The sequence below is a fragment of the Notothenia rossii genome (assembly GCF_949606895.1).
Source record: "Notothenia rossii genome assembly, chromosome: 7".
In the NCBI taxonomy this organism is placed as follows: domain Eukaryota; kingdom Metazoa; phylum Chordata; class Actinopteri; order Perciformes; family Nototheniidae; genus Notothenia; species Notothenia rossii.
This window is the reverse complement of record NC_136905.1, coordinates 81,469,372-81,486,159: the sequence shown is the minus strand read 5'-3', so window position 1 is coordinate 81,486,159 and position 16,788 is coordinate 81,469,372. Positions and strand designations below refer to the sequence as shown.

General features: G+C 40.0%; 1 protein-coding gene and 1 long non-coding RNA gene across 2 annotated transcripts; one reads left to right on the top strand and one right to left on the bottom strand.

The window, feature by feature from the left end:
* Nucleotides 1-6: 6 nt before the first annotated feature.
* LOC307047107 lies at nt 7-2,057 on the top strand. Its single transcript, XR_013810336.1, has 2 exons — nt 7-1,463; nt 1,523-2,057. It is a non-coding gene; the product is annotated as an uncharacterized lncRNA (long non-coding RNA).
* LOC307047106 (sodium/calcium exchanger 3-like) lies at nt 1,700-14,120 on the bottom strand. The gene is made up of 4 exons (XM_079693852.1): nt 13,870-14,120; nt 12,523-12,622; nt 9,360-9,629; nt 1,700-5,139 (listed from the first exon to the last, which is right to left on the bottom strand). The coding sequence occupies exons 1-4, from the start codon at nt 13,936-13,938 to the stop codon at nt 4,763-4,765; spliced, it is 816 nt and encodes a 271-aa protein (XP_079549978.1). The 5' UTR covers nt 13,939-14,120; the 3' UTR covers nt 1,700-4,762.
* Between the last annotated feature and the right edge of the window lie 2,668 nt (nt 14,121-16,788).

Here is a 16,788-nt window from a genome sequence, read left to right as displayed (position 1 = left end):
TCCTTTATTTAGGTATTGACCCCCCCTTAGAAATAATAACCAAAATAAATTGCAAAACAAATCGTAAAATCCATGCACAATTCCCTGAAATAAAAACAGAAACCCATAGCAAGGAGTAAAAAACAGTCAATTTAACAAACAGTCAAACAATTTCAGAGATGAGAAGGTGTGTTCATGTGTGTGTTTGTGTGTAGTGCTATCTGTTAGAAATATTCTGTGAGTTTCAGAGATTCTCAATTGTATTTCTACCTTTAAATTGCAACCAGTTCAGGAAAAACACCAAAATATATCATAAATATTTTTGACCCAGACTGCACGAACAGTGGAGTTTCACGTATAAAACATGTTTTGCAAAAATAATCAATGAACCGAAAAGTGAGAAATCCAACCTAAATCCAGTTCCTGATACATTCCACCTGACAAGCTAACTCAAAAATATCAGATCATTTTTAAAAATACATTTAATTATAACTTATTAACTCAAAAGAGTGGGTACTTGATTTTTAATTTAGTTAAGATTATAAAATGGTAAACCAACAAGACGTTCTGAAATTAAAATTAAAATCATAAATGACTATATTATAGTTAGTCAAAGCTACACAATATTAAGATACCTGAAAAAGCCTAAATAAATTATAGGTTTGAAAAATAAAAACAAGTCGAATCTAAACATTTTGAATATTTTTGCAGTTTGCAGGCAATTCTATTGTTGCAGATATGCAGTTAAGTGCAAACAAACAGACATGGAGTTAATTGATATGAAGATATGAGAGACATTTTCCAGGTGTGGAGTAAAAGTATCTACAAGCAGAGAAAATTTGTTGTTTTAACGGCAAAACAATCCCCTCACAAAGGAAATTAGAAGGGAATATGCTTATTTCTGCTTAATATGTAAATAGTGGCTTGAACTGATGCAACACATTTATATTTTCAAAAAATAATTAAACATTGACTTTAATGTTTTTTCAGCAGGTTCAACTTAATTGGTTAGTTTAAAGCAGTTATATTACGTTGAGATATTTTTTTCATTTCAACTAGCCTTATAGAATTAAGTCAAATCTGTTGGCAAAAAATATTTTAATTAAAGGTGGGGTAGGTAAGTTTGAGAAACCGGCACTTTTTGTTATATTCCATGGAATGCTCTTAACATCCCGATAGCAATGCATATCTGAAGTGCTTTGACAAAAAATCCATTAAAAAATGTCATCTGTGGAAGCCGTGGCGCTGTAAAAAGCACGACCAATCATCTGAGCCGGCCCGGCTAAAGTAACTGGATGGCCTACCTGCCTGTCAGCCTTCCATCTGTGCACAAACTTATCTCATGCCCTCATTGGTCATGTGCGCGTTCGTGTGTGTTGGAGGAGGGGCTCTGTAAGGAAGTGGCAGATTTTCTCCGGTTGTGTATTTTCAAATTCTAGCGCACTCGAGCTGGTTTCTCCAAAATTACCTACCCCACCTTTAAGGTACATTTTTCCAACTTGTTGTGGTGTTTTGTGAAAACCCCTCAAAACTCAATTTTGAGGATTTTGGATGTTTGTGATAACCTTTCAAAACCTTTAATCTCAAAAATACAAGTCTTTCCTTTATTTCTTAATCCAGTGATATTGATTTATTTAATAATCAGTTGTGATTCAACTCAACCAGTGTTTGCTTATAAACCAGAAAGCTGCTTTATTTCCACAGAAAAAAACAAAAGGTGTTGATCTCAAAACACCATCAGCTTTTGAAATTTACTTTTTTATTTTTGACATCTCATTGCAGGCCAGGAAAAAACATACCCCCTCCATTATAATTAAAATGTGCCCCCTTTCTCTGTTACACAAATACAAGTGAAAAGAACAATATAATTAATGAAGCTTTTCCTCAGTGTCTCACAAATTCACATTTCACTTTTATTCCAAATAAAATAAAATAAGACTGCTGCCTTGAGAGGTGATGTGTATGATAAATATAGTTGCCTCTTTTACAGAATTAAGACATTTCATATTTTTTAAGACAAAATGACGATTTAGAGTGGTGAAAAACCCCGCTTGTGCACACACACATACACACACACATGGCAGATTAAAAATAATACAACCAAATAAACAATATAAATAACCCTCTAAAGGCGAGGATAAAAAAATTCCTTGACATCATGAACACCTGCCAAACTCAAGACTAAAAATGTTTTTTTCAGGATTCAAAAAGGTGACAAAGTGAGCCCCCGGAAAATAAAACAACACACACTTCCACTGGCTCAGATGACTGCAGATAACCTGTACTGTAAATGAGATGTGTGTGCGTGTGTTTGCATGCCCCCCTCCTTGCATGACACCTATACTGTGTCAATGTAAACATACACAGAAAATTATGTACAAAACGTGGGTGTTTTTGTGTTTTAATGGGACCCGTCCTCACAGCGTCAGTGGACCCCATATCGACTGAATGTGTGCGTGTGTGTGTAAATGTGGGGGGAGCAGGTGTGGTCCAGGGCCGGGAAAGAGTATCCGAATCAGCCACAAGACGTATTTACAACACTGCTCACCACAGAGGAAGAACACTGAGGAAGAGGTGGAGTGAGAAGAAGGGATGAACCACAGGGACTGGAGATTGACATCCCCCTTGTGGAAATACAGTGTCACTGCAACCATTTTTTTTCTTTACTTTTATGTTATTTCATTTTTTTTTAACAGATGTTCCATCCCACCTCTTTGGTAATCTCTTGGATGATTTTTTTATTCGACTGATTATATACTAACATATGCAAATTAAGTAATAAATATATTTTTTCTGCTACTTCTTGGGAGTTTTAAACGAGTAATATTTTTTTTCTATTGTTTTTTATAAACAAAGCACCAGTCGTGTGTTAAACAGCATTCAGTATCGATGTCAAGCTACTTTGAAGTTCATCCTGGAGCTATCTGCTGCTCTGACACCCACACTGGCTTCTCTTTACTGAAGAGTTTCAATCCTACTCTTTACAAAATTAGCAGAAGCGGGAGATGTTAAGGGAAAAACATGTAATTTGAGTCTTTTTTTGAATCACTGCCAACCTAACACCCACATATTTGATGATGGAATCACTTTAGATTTTCTCTTATATAATGAAAACAGATTTTACTTCATTGTAGATGCGCTGATTGATATTTATCAATGATTAGATGATGTTTAACATTAAAGGTGTTGCTCACAGTTACAATCCTTAGTAGTTTATGCTGAATCCATTGTAATAGATCTGCAAGGATTATTACATTGATGGTAACATAATTATAATTCATTGTTAAATTAAATTGTCATGCGGAAATGTCAGAAAATGCTGTTTTCAGCAACTTAAATAGATGATTTGGTGCTTTTCTCTATTTTATATCATATTCCAGGCTATATATATATATTTTTTCTAATAGCTTAACAAGACATTTCTGCATACTTTTTTTGTATGCAAATGCGTGGTGGTTTAATTTGGAAAGAATTGTGTTCTCATTTACTTATTTAATAAAGTAGAGCCCAAGATTATGTTTAATGCTGCAATGCCAGGGATTCAGTTGGAGAAGCTAACGTAAGAGCAGATAGCAGCAATTAAGGTTATCTGATGACACGCTCTGTATTAAAGTTTCACATTTTATAAAGGCAGCTTCAAAAAAGCGGTTCTGGAAGAAGCTCTTCAGTTGTTCAGCTCAGTGTGGGCGGCTGCAGCTCCACAGGCACTCTGTTCGTTCCATAGTGACACCTTAAATATTGGCCTTTTGCACACGTACAAGTAGAAGTCTCAATAAATAGATCTATACAGCAAAGTGCATGGAAGGAACAGTAGAAAAATACCTCTTAATTTATTTCTGCAGCAACATGTTTTTTTATTCTTTTTCTAGGATTTCTGATTGAAAAGTTGAAAACTCGAGTGAGACCAAGATATCAGTAAATAAATAAAATACAATGTCATATTTTTACCTAGGCAAGATACATAACTCTTAGAAATGTGAAGAAGACATCGTTCCAGTATATAGTTTGACCCCCCCACCCCTCCCGTTTAGCCACAGAAATCCTTAGAGCAGAAAGTGACCACATTTAAACAAATATTCAAAATATACAGAAAATATGGAAATATATTATATATAGATACGTATAGAGTACGGAAGTAATGTTCAGGGCAGTTTGACCCTGTTCACTGTGTCCACCATCACGATCGCTCTTCTTCTTCTTCTTTGTGTGATTTCTGAGAACTCTGCAGTGCTCCTTAGGAAACTATGCAAATAAAAAATAAATACTATAAATCCATCCCACAGTCACTCAACAACATATTCCCCATTTACGATATTTTGCTATTCCTTAACATTGATCAGAAAATAGTTCTTTTAATCCTTTATTTGTGTTTGTGTGTGTTTTTTTTCATTTTATTATATCTGTTGCGTTTTTATCCCCAAAATACTTTTTAGAAAAAGTCGTTCTCGTCAGACGTTGAGAAAAATATAGACCTCTGATTAACTCAACCCTCTCCGGATATAAGACTTCAGTCTCTTCCAGGTCTGAGTGGCATCTTCTGGACTCGATGGTGACCCAATCCCAAATGTAAGCGAACTGGCGCCGGCTCAGGACGGCGATCTTCTCCTGCAGGAAACTCGCCTCCGAGCATCCTTACAGAAGGGGTTGAGGGAGAGAGATAGAGGCGTCTGGGAAAACCAAACCTCTCCTGTTCATACAAACCATACAAGACCAAAAAATCCCACAGTGAGAAGCCACCCTCTGAAGTTGTACTTTAAACCCCTGCATGTTTGTATTCCCCTGTTTAAAAGCCCTCTATATGACAGTAGGCCTCCAGGCTGGAGAACAGGATGTAGAGGAACCAGAGGCCGAATAAGAAGGCGGACGTGGCCAGTCTGTGACCCCGCGGACCGCCCAGTTCCCCTCCGATGTGGGCGCGGCGCCGGTAAAGCAGCACCGAGATGGCCAGGAAAGCGAAGATTGTGAAGAGCGTGACGGAGAAGGCGAGCGATCCGGCCTCCACCACGAACGGTTTCCCCTTCATGTGCCAGTAGATGGCCGCCACCGACCAGGCCAGGCCGATGCCCAGGAACACGTTGACGGCGTTGCTGCCGGTCACGTTCCCGATGGAGGCGTCGGCGTATATGTCCTGCACCGCTGATACCTTGCTGGCAAAGGTGTCTGCAGAGAGAGAAGTCATTAGGTTTTCATGCACATTCTGAACTTTAATTGGCACACAGAAATAAAAGAGTCCCACCCATTTTAAACCACATTAAAAAGCAAGATATTAAATAACCAAACTTTGGCCAAAATACTGTGTATACAGTTTTTCTAACGTTTAGCTTTAAAGGTCCCCTATTATACTGTTTTTCATCAATATATTAAAGGTCTCAGATATATACAAAACATGTCTCTGAAGTTTTTGGCTCCAAACACCAAACAGGTCATTGCAGCATTACCCATAATCCCCTCTGTTTCCAAAGTGCTGATTCTCTGTCTGTTACTTGAAAATAAGGAGCCCCTCCCCACGCCCCTCTGAGAGAGATTTGGTTAAAAAGAACACAATGGTGCTCTAGGAGGAGATTCAGGTGATAAGGTGGTAGTGGGGGGGGGGGGGGGGGTTACCTTGGTTGCTGATTGGCTAATGGTTACACAACCAAAAATCGTTATGACATCATAAAGTGGCCAAAATCTGATCAGCTCATTTTCAGACAGGTTTTTATATAAATGGATCAAAAAGAGAGAGAATCTTTTTTCCTGAAACTTTCAGAGTCTCTTTACACAGAGGGGACACATGTTGATGTAGAAGAGACATGGAGAAGAGGGGACACATGTTGATGTAGAGGAGACATGAAGAAGAGGGGACACATGTTGATGTAGAATAGACATGAAGAAGAGGGGACACATGTTGATGTAGAAGAGACATGGAGAAGAGGGGACACATGTTGATGTAGAAGAGACATGGAGAAGAGGGGACACATGTTGATGTAGAAGAGACATGGAGAAGAGGGGACACATGTTGATGTAGAAGAGACATGAAGAAGAGGGGACACATGTTGATGTAGAAGAGACATGAAGAAGAGGGGACACATGTTGATGTAGAGGAGACATGAAGAAGAGGGGACACATGTTGATGTAGAATAGACATGAAGAAGAGGGGACACATGTTGATGTAGAAGAGACATGGAGAAGAGGGGACACATGTTGATGTAGAAGAGACATGGAGAAGAGGGGACACATGTTGATGTAGAAGAGACATGGAGAAGAGGGGACACATGTTGATGTAGAAGAGACATGAAGAAGAGGGGACACATGTTGATGTAGAAGAGACATGGAGAAGAGGGGACACATGTTGATGTAGAGGAGACATGAAGAAGAGGGGACACATGTTGATGTAGAATAGACATGAAGAAGAGGGGACACATGTTGATGTAGAAGAGACATGGAGAAGAGGGGACACATGTTGATGTAGAAGAGACATGGAGAAGAGGGGACACATGTTGATGTAGAAGAGACATGGAGAAGAGGGGACACATGTTGATGTAGAAGAGACATGAAGAAGAGGGGACACATGTTGATGTAGAAGAGACATGAAGAAGAGGGGACACATGTTGATGTAGAGGAGACATGAAGAAGAGGGGACACATGTTGATGTAGAAGAGACATGAAGAAGAGGGGACACATGTTGATGTAGAAGAGACATGAAGAAGAGGGGACACATGTTGATGTAGAAGAGACATGAAGAAGAGGGGACAAATGTTGATGGAGAAGAGACATGAAGAAGAGGGGACACATGTTGATGTAGAAGAGACATGAAGAAGAGGGGACACATGTTGATGTAGAAGAGACATGAAGAAGAGGGGACACATAAGTATAAAATACATGAAAAAGTGGATTTTGCACAATAGATGACCTTTAAGCCAGAAATGCTTTTCAGAATCCAGCATTCACACAGACATGTCTTCATAAATTATATTCTGTAGTTAATGTTATAATTCCTGACCATAAAGATGATTATTAGTGGTATTTTGATAGTTTCCAGAAATCTTGCACACTTCCTCTTTCTTTTAATTTCCTAAAGAAGATAAACATCCTGAAAGCAAATGTTCATTTCCCCCTAAAGCCACCTGTCACTCAAAATATAAATGGCGCAGTGGAGATTGGCAATCTCCTCTGTTTTGGTCTTTTTGTTCATTTATTTATATGTTTTCCTAAAAAGAATGCAGTGATGATTTATTAATGTTGCACCCAGGTTCTTTAATAACAAATATGCTGACAGAGTCAAAGTTGTTGGTGACGTATTGTTACTGTCAGGGGACAATTCAGAATATTGTCCTGATGACAGAGCATGTTTTAATGTTTGTAAGAAAAGCTCATGATATATATACAAATATGAGCTGTATTATATATTTATATTTGTATACCACTTTTTAAACTGTACATATCAGAGCTATACAGTAGTGTACACTGCACTTCTAATGTATTATAAACCTTACAAAACCTATTCATACTTCTATAGAGTAACTGTAAACTTAGAGGAGACTCAGGATAAGGCTTATTTTCAAAATAAAAAGACACATAGCATTTTTTGTTCACTAGGAATATCAGGATGAGGCATGTTTAAAAAAAAAAGGATCAGGATCAGGAAGGTTTTTCAAATTAAAAGCCCTTAGGGTTATTGTATCCAATACAGCTGCTGCTACTGCTACTGCTACTACCTACTTAGCACTGGCAATACATTTGATGGTTGAACAATCAAACATTTGTAAGACACATAGCAACCAAGGGTTACCTTGGTTGGTGATTGGCTAATGGTTACACAAGCCAAAACATCGTTATGACATCAGAAAGTGGCCAAAATCAGATCAGCTCATTTTCAGACAGGTTTTTATAGAAATGGATCAAAAAGAGAGAGAATCTTTGTTCCTGAAACTTTCAGAGTCTCTTTCCACAGAGGGGACACATGTTGATGTAGAAGAGACATGGAGAAGAGGGGACACATGTTGATGTAGAAGAGACATGAAGAAGAGGGGACACGTGTTGATGTAGAAGAGACATGAAGAAGAGGGGACACATGTTGATGTAGAAGAGACATGAAGAAGAGGGGACACGTGTTGATGTAGAAGAGACATGGAGAAGAGGGGACACAAGTTGAGGTAGAAGAGACATGAAGAAGAGGGGACACGTGTTGATGTAGAAGAGACATGAAGAAGAGGGGACACATGTTGATGTAGAAGAGATATGAAGAAGAGGGGACACATGTTGATGTAGAAGAGACATGGAGAAGAGGGGACACATGTTGATGAAGAAGAGACATGAAGAAGAGGGGACACATGTTGACGTAGAAGAGACATGAAGAAGAGGGGACACATGTTGATGTAGAAGAGACATGAAGAAGAAGGGACACATGTTGATGTAGAAGAGACATGAAGAAGAGGGGACACATGTTGATGTAGAAGAGACATGAAGAAGAGGGGACACATGTTGATGTAGAAGAGACATGAAGAAGAGGGGACACATGTTGATGTAGAAGAGACATGAAGAAGAGGGGACACATGTTGATGAAGAAGAGACATGAAGAAGAGGGGACACATGTTGATGTAGAAGAGACATGAAGAAGAGGGGACACATGTTGATGTAGAAGAGACATGAAGGAGAGGGGACACATGTTGATGTAGAAGAGACATGAAGAAGAGGGGACACATGTTGATGTAGAAGAGACATGAAGAAGAGGGGACACATGTTGATGTAGAAGAGACATGAAGAAGAGGGGACACATGTTGATGTAGAAGAGACATGAAGGAGAGGGGACACATGTTGATGTAGAAGAGACATGAAGAAGAGGGGACACATGTTGATGTAGAAGAGATATGAAGAAGAGGGGACACATGTTGATGTCGAAGAGACATGGAGAAGAGGGGACACATGTTGAAGTAGAAGAGACATGAAGAAGAGGGGACACATGTTGATGTAGAAGAGACATGAAGAAGAGGGGACACATGTTGATGTAGAAGAGACATGGAGAAGAGGGGACACATGCTGATGTAGAAGAGACATGGAGAAGAGGGGACACATGGTGATGTAGAAGAGACATGAAGAAGAGGGGACACATGTTGATGTAGAAGAGACATGAAGAAGAGGGGACACATGTTGATGTAGAAGAGACATGGGGAAGAGGGGACACATGTTGATGTAGAAGAGACATGAAGAAGAGGGGACACATGTTGATGTAGAAGAGACATGAAGAAGAGGGGACACATGTTGATGTAGAAGAGACATGAAGAAGAGGGGACACATGTTGATGCAGAAGAGACATGAAGAAGAGGGGACACATGTTGATGTAGAAGAGACATGAAGAAGTGGATTTTGCATAATAGGTCCCCTTTAAGCCCTGATCTCACCTGGGACGGAGGTACCGAGGGCCACGAACACCACGGCGGTGACGGAGTCCTTGAGCCCGATGGTGCAGCCGAAGTGCGACGCCAGGTCTCCGATGACGGCGGTGAGCATGCCGATGATGGCGATGGAGGTGATGAAGCACGCCCAGCCGTTCAGGTAGTCGGTGGGAGGAACGCAGGCAAACAGAACCTTCCAGAAGACGGTGAGGAAGTGCATGACGTAGTCGAAGCAGGACGGCAGACGCTCCTCCCCGCTCTCGTCCTCCTCCTCATCTGAGGGGGAGAAAGGGGTGTTATTGAAGCGGGAGGACAGCAGAGAGAGCAGCACCAGCATAACAGAGGATGAGATATAGGAATATTAAGTGGAACAAGACAGAGAGAAAAGGGTGAAGGAGGAGAAGTACATGTCAGCAGAAGAGGCAAACAAGAGGATGAGAGAAAGAAGATGGAAAAGCAATATAGATGAAAAGGACAGAAAAACAAAGACAGATGATGAAGAACAAAGAGAAGAGTTGAAAATGTTGGCGAGATAATACAAATCAATAAAGGAGAAGAGTGATGACAAAGAGGGGAACAAATTCCTCTTCAAATTACACATTTACTTATTTATCAGCTGCAAAAGTCACTCAAGCTGTCAGCTAAATGTATCGGAGTATAAAGTATAATATTAGCTTTCAAAATGTAGAAGTACAGAGAAGCATATTATATAAGTGAGTAAGTAAGTAAAGTACCTTAAAGTTGTACTTAAGGTTGAGTACTTCATTGTATTACACTGGTACACTGATTTAAGAGAAGATGGGAATACAATCTGTATAAACGTTTACTTAAGTATTTTATAAGTACTTTATTTTACACTCAACAAAGTATTTAACAATTGGGTTAACAGCAGTTAAAGACCTGAGTAGTTTATCCACTGTGTTTCTCAAACTTTTTCATACCAAGGACCACTTTACCAATAAAAAAACACTCGCGGACCACCTAACTCCACAAATATCAGAAAACACATATTTCTTCTAGAACAGATTACAAATCGCCTGAAAATGGTACAAACAAACAACATGTTTGATGAAGGTGTTGCGCTGGGCTATATCATGCAATCGAAAGTGGAACTTAAGCTCGCTCCATTGCGGAGATATTCCAGCGAGAGTGCGGAAAACTTAAATGTATTTATTTATTTCAAATGTGAAATGTTACCAATATACTCACGGACCACTAGGGGGCGCTCACGGCCAACCAGTGGTCTCCCCCTAACTCAGGTTTGTCAATACTCAAATTTCCCCTCCTCGACTCCTCGACTCCTCGGTCCTCCGGTCGTGACCCGGAAATGAATTTCAGCGCGCCATTTTGAAGGACATCTCATTTCTCTAAATGCACTTCGAGGACCGAGCATCGAGCGTCGAGGATGCTCTCTGGAGGAGCTATAACCGAGGAGACAGTGATGGGTCCTCCACGGCTCCTCCACGGATGCATTTCCGGGAACGGTGGAGGCGTGACGCACGGCCGGACTTATCTCAGCCAATGACAGCTCTGCATGCGTCCCCTGGATATTATTTTAGTAACTACTTTCATCGCGACGCGATGTTTACAATGAGAACAGCTGTGAGGTCCGTGCAGAAAGCAGAGCAGTGTGTACAATATATATCACTCAGTATAACAGGCCTACTCTCTTTATTCGCTTTAGTTTAGTAGATATCTACAAACAAAGAGTCGATATCTTTCTAAGACCATTTAGTTATTCACATAATAAAACACACAACGGCTGTAGCCTGATTATGCTTTAGGAGCTGTAGGTGTGTGTGTGTGTGTGTGTGTGTGTGTGTGTGTGTGTGTGTGTGTGTGTGTGTGTGTGTGTGTGTGTGTGTGTGTGTGTGTGTGTGTGTGTGTGTGTGTGTGTGTGTGTGTGTGTGTGTGTGTGTGTGTGTGTGGTACAGTGTGTAGGTGTGTGTGTTGTACGGTGCGTAGATGCGGCGGACAGACGGGTCTCAGTTGGTTTGGTGTCCTCTGCTTACTTTAAATACTTGTAAATACAACTTTTGGCCCGTAATTTAAATTCCCCATTTCAGCAACCAGAGAGAGAGGGGGGGATCTATCCAGTCTCTGATTGTGTTACGTTATGAGAGTGCTCTCATACTTGTTTGATTCTGAAATTGTATATATTTATATAAATATATGTGTGTGTGTATATGTCCGCATCTGTAGCCTGTTATTGTCTCATTATACCGCACTGTGAATGAATCAAAGTAAATATATAAGTGGTCATGAACACATCTGTCCATCAGACAGAGGGCTGCTGTGCCTCCTGTCATCATTAATGGACGTCTCTTTAAAATGCCGCTCAGAGGAGAGGAGTTCTCCTTTCTCTAACCGCCTGCTGCTTCCCCTCCTCTCTCCTCAGTTCACCTCCTCAGTCCTCCGCTCGCATCTCCTGTGGGCGGGACTAAGTATCGAGGATAGGAGTCGAGGAAAGGAGTCGAGGAGGGGAAATTTGAGTATTGAGAAACCTCTTTTGAGAAGCACTAACACCTTTGATAGGGTTTACTCCAGTTTGGAATAATGTCTCATTTTGGATTTGTCCTCCTCGAAAGTGTCATCTTGTAAGAGCTATAAAATGAATGTGCCCTCAGGTGGATCTCACAGGAAGTTCAGCATGGAGAGGAGGAAGTGACTCAGAGTGTCAGGCCATGTGAGCTGCATGCATCTTTCAGACACACTGGATCATGAAATAATAAAGAGTACCGCTGGATTAAATATTTCAGCAGAGAGAGGAAGCTGTGAATGCAGAGCGGCAGGATGACCAGATGATGGATGGCTTTTTAATCTCACCAACATGAAACTTCTCCAGAGCCACAACAGCTTTCAGGGACGACTCCACTTACATTAGCTTCTGAAAACTGACACTGATATTTTTGGGCTGAAGTTGGGGTTAGCTTCTAAGAATACAACATGTAGTATGCTGAGATTAACCACCCAAATATGAAGCCAATTTATTTCTCTCATACTAGCCTACCACCACGCGGTGAAAGGTTTTGGTCCTTCTTACATTCAAGTCTTGTTCAAGGTCACAGGAAAGGGAACTCCCCAAAAGACAGAATATGGCCCCTTTAAACAATTGATGTCCCTTTATTTAGCATACCACTATTTGTATTATTATTATTCCCTTCAGCACCTGCACTGACGGTGATGGCCTCCATGAACTGGTCCCTCCAGGAGTTGGTTCCCACCACCAGAGCCAGGTTGGTCTTCTTGATCAGCTTGTCCACCGTGCTCTGTGAAACCAGATAGAAACAGTATTAAATCCATCCTGTCCAGAGGCTGCTGTGAGGAGCAGTTCACCAGCGTGGCCACAGGGGGGCAGTGGCATCCAGTTCAGCTGCAGGAACATGTGTGAAGCATGATGAAGAAACACAGCAGACACAAATATGGAGGAAAGAGGATGACTTTATACAGAGTGGTGGAGAATAACAAAGCACATTCACTTAAGTACAATAATCCAAGTATATCCATAGTAGGCCTCTAAACTTACACTTCACTACATTTGAGAAACTCTCACTTTAGTTACTAGTTACGTTACAAAGTAAGATCATCCATGACTGCACACATCTGTCGATATTTAAATCACAAATCAAAATGTCCCTTTTTAAAGCTGCTTTTAATATTTAAATATCTAAAATGATTGTGTGTTTGATATTGAAAGTGTGTTGATTTCTTTATTTTAACCTGTATATGTGAAGTGAAACAGGAAAAGCACTCATTATTATTATTATTATAAATATTTTAAATTATTTTAATGATATGTCTTAAATTATTATTATTATTATTATTATTATTATTATTTTTACTGTTCATTTTTAGTATTTTAAAATGTATTATTATTATGTTTAAGACTTATAAAACCGGATTAAAATATTGTAAGAATATATGCAAGAACAGTTTAGTAAATTATTTAATTTTCAATTCAGTATAAAAATAACTTTCATTTACAAAATAAAATAATCTTACAGAAAAAATATTTTGAGTTTATTTATGTTAATATATTTTGAAGTAGAACAAGATAATAAATCCCCAAGAGAGAATGCATTTTGCTGATTGAACAGACTTACTTGTATGTGTACACTTTAGTATTGCTTCTTTAACTTAAGTAAAACTCTGAGTACTCCTTCCACCTCTGTTTAAACCAGGGGTGTCAAACTCAAGGCCCGGGGGCCAAATTCGGCCCGCGACTTCATTTCATGTAGCCCCACAAGAGCTTGCAAAGAATATAATATGTTTATTATACGGTTACATGCCGCTTTACAGAAGCACATTGCCCATAAACTACATGTCCCACAATGCATCTCAAATTAGACTTTTTTTCTCGGAATTTGACCTTTTTTAAATCTAAATCTAATTTTTTTTTTTTTCAGAATTTTGCTTTTCTTTCCTGTATCTGTTATTTCCAGCAGCTTAATTGAAGTTTTCCGGTGTTTGCGGCAGCATGAATATCCCGCTCTGTTTGCAGTGGAACCTCTCTCACCTTAAACTCGTACGACTCCTCGATAATCACTTCCAGCTTGGAGTTCTCCCCCAGCACCGGCTTCCCCATCTCCGCGATGCGCCGAGCCTCCTCCTCGTCTGTCGTTATCTTCCTGTCTGACAAATCTGGAGAGGAGGGCAGAAGAAGAAGGAAATCACAGTTAGGAAGACGGAAATCACAAAGGGACGACGCTCAGCTGATCAGCACGTTGTTATTCACAGAACAAAACATCAGACAGTTTCCATCTATTCACACTTCAGAATGTCCACGCTCATCCAAGAGGCACAGTTTGTTTTACATGCAGTATTATACATATCAATGCAAAGTGAAAAACTGTTTTTTCGTGGAGGTTAGACTTTGTTATGTAAATGTTAGACAGACCTTCAAGCACAAAACACTGCAACGGCAAATAATAAGTGCAGATTTATGGATTTCTTTTGTAACATTTCCATTATAATTCTAATTCAACAATGACTTTCAAGGTCCTTTGTGATGTTCACGCCTTACCAAGTTTGTTTGAATGCAGTATTATACACATACAGTATGCAGTCACATCTGTCACACTGTCAATGCAAAGTGAGAAAATAGTTGGTTTATTGTAAAATACCCACTAAATATCCTCTTTTTAAACTTTGTTGTGTGAAGGTTAGAAAAACCTGCATGCACAAAACACTCCAACAGCAAATAATAAGTGCATGTTTATTTATTTATTTTGCACCACTTCCCATTATTCTTCTAATTTAGAGTCAACAATGACTTTCAAGGTCCTGCAAAACATCACAAGGTTTTCTCGCTGTTACGATCATTTATTTTGCCTTTATAATATTTGTGAAGCCTTTACATGCAGTATTATACATATGTAGTCAAATCTGTCACACTTAATCAATGCAAAGTAAAATAATAGAAGACTTGTTTTAATAATATCTATAAATATCCTCTTTTTAAAAAGGTTCTCTTTGTCTTGGTGGCTAAACTAATGTTAGACATGTGGGGGAAACTTCTGAAGCAATTGGAAACAGGGCTCAGAGAGGCACGAGGAGCATAGGCTACTTGCCAACCTTTAGACCTCAGAAATCGGGAGCATTTCAAAATGCAAAATTGGGGGGGGCGGGGGTGCTAGTGGATCGCCGGAGCTGTTAGATTAACATTAACATGCTTATCGTAGTTGTAAGTGCACTGCCTTGCGGCCTGTAGCACCGTCCTTGATGGAGCATATGTGTGGGCTGGACCTGTATTTTACAGGAAAGGAGTGAGCAGAGAGTAGAGTAGTTGTCGATTCTTGTTCTGTTTTCTGTGAATATCTGCTTCACCCTCTCAGACTTTGAGTTGTGCGCGCTACTAAAGAGACGTGTTACCATGGAAACCAAACAATGGTGTAGCTGTATTAAAGTCCGAGTGGAAACCGTCGTGTGTAAATCTGATTTTGTCAGAAATCGGGAGAAATGCGGGAGAAATGTGACCCTGGAGGAAACCGGGAGAGGGCAATGAAATCGGGAGTCTCCCGCGAAAATCGGGAGGGTTGACAAGTATTACGAGGAGAGCTTTGATGGCAAACACTGACGGTTTATTTGGGCCGGATAATTGACAAGACAGGTGGTGTGTCACGAGTTGCCAAACCAATTCTGAATAACTCTTTCTGCAGCTCGAGGTTTGAACTAGTTCAGATTGTAATAATCAACATTCTTTATCAGTGAGACTAAACAATTATGGACCCTGAACTCGAGCTCTCGTCCATAGGAAAGAATGTGCGCCAGGGAATCTTCGTCCCTGAACAGGAAACTACCTCATGGCGGCTTGTGCTCTGTCATAAACTGGCAACAACAATGCGCCCAAGCTGCCCCTCCTTAAGAGAGATAGCAGCAACACCCAAGGCCGTAGACCTATGCCACGAAAAAGGAGACAGTGAGAGGAGAAAATGATGAACTGTGTCGAAGGTTGAATACCTAAGCAAATTATTCCCTAACAAGACACACTTGCATGCTTGATCAATCTCACAAAACACTGCAAAGACAAACAATAGGTGCAGATTTATTTCATTATTATCTTGAGTTTTCCATTATTCCTCTAATTTAAAGTTTATAATGACTTTCAAGGTCCTGCATCTCGTAAAGAGAGCATGTTTTAAAGAGTGAGTTTTGGTCTCTTTGCCTTTATTATTAGATAGGAGAGCGTCAGATAGACAGGAGAAGGAAAAGATGAGGGCCTTGACAAAACACTGTTTGTCTTATACATTTTTTTTTTTAAGCTTCTAAAAAATAAGACATTATTTCCAGTTGATTTCCCTGTGTGCTTTTTCACACATGTCCCTCTTTGGGTATGCTTTCATTTGAAATCTGTACACTGCACGTCAGTATCTTATATCATCATATATTTTACTATATATTTGTAATTATTTTTAATATTTTTGCTAGTTCTCTACCTTTGTTTTTAATTCTTGTTTTTATACACCATGACACCAAGTCAAATTCCTTGTACGTGTAAACCCACCTTAAACCTGTTTCTGATTCTGATTGATTCTTAATAGAAAACCAAAGGGGTATCTTGTGTAAGCGTCTCATGTTTCTCTGTCCCCCTCTCTGCAGAACGACGCTCCCTCAGATCTCCTGAGAGCCCGCTCACTAAAGATCTCATAACATCACTTCAGTGTCAAACTGCTTCTAGGCGGAGCGTCTGCATCGGTCCTCTGATCCCCCTGCAGAGACACCTGCTGCACGGCCTCCGACACGCTCAGCATCAAATATTAACACTGCCATTAAACATCAGACACACACACACACACACACACACACACACACACACACACACACACACACACACACACACACACACACACACACACACACACACACACACACACACACACACACACACACACACACACACACACACACACACACACACACACACACACACACACAC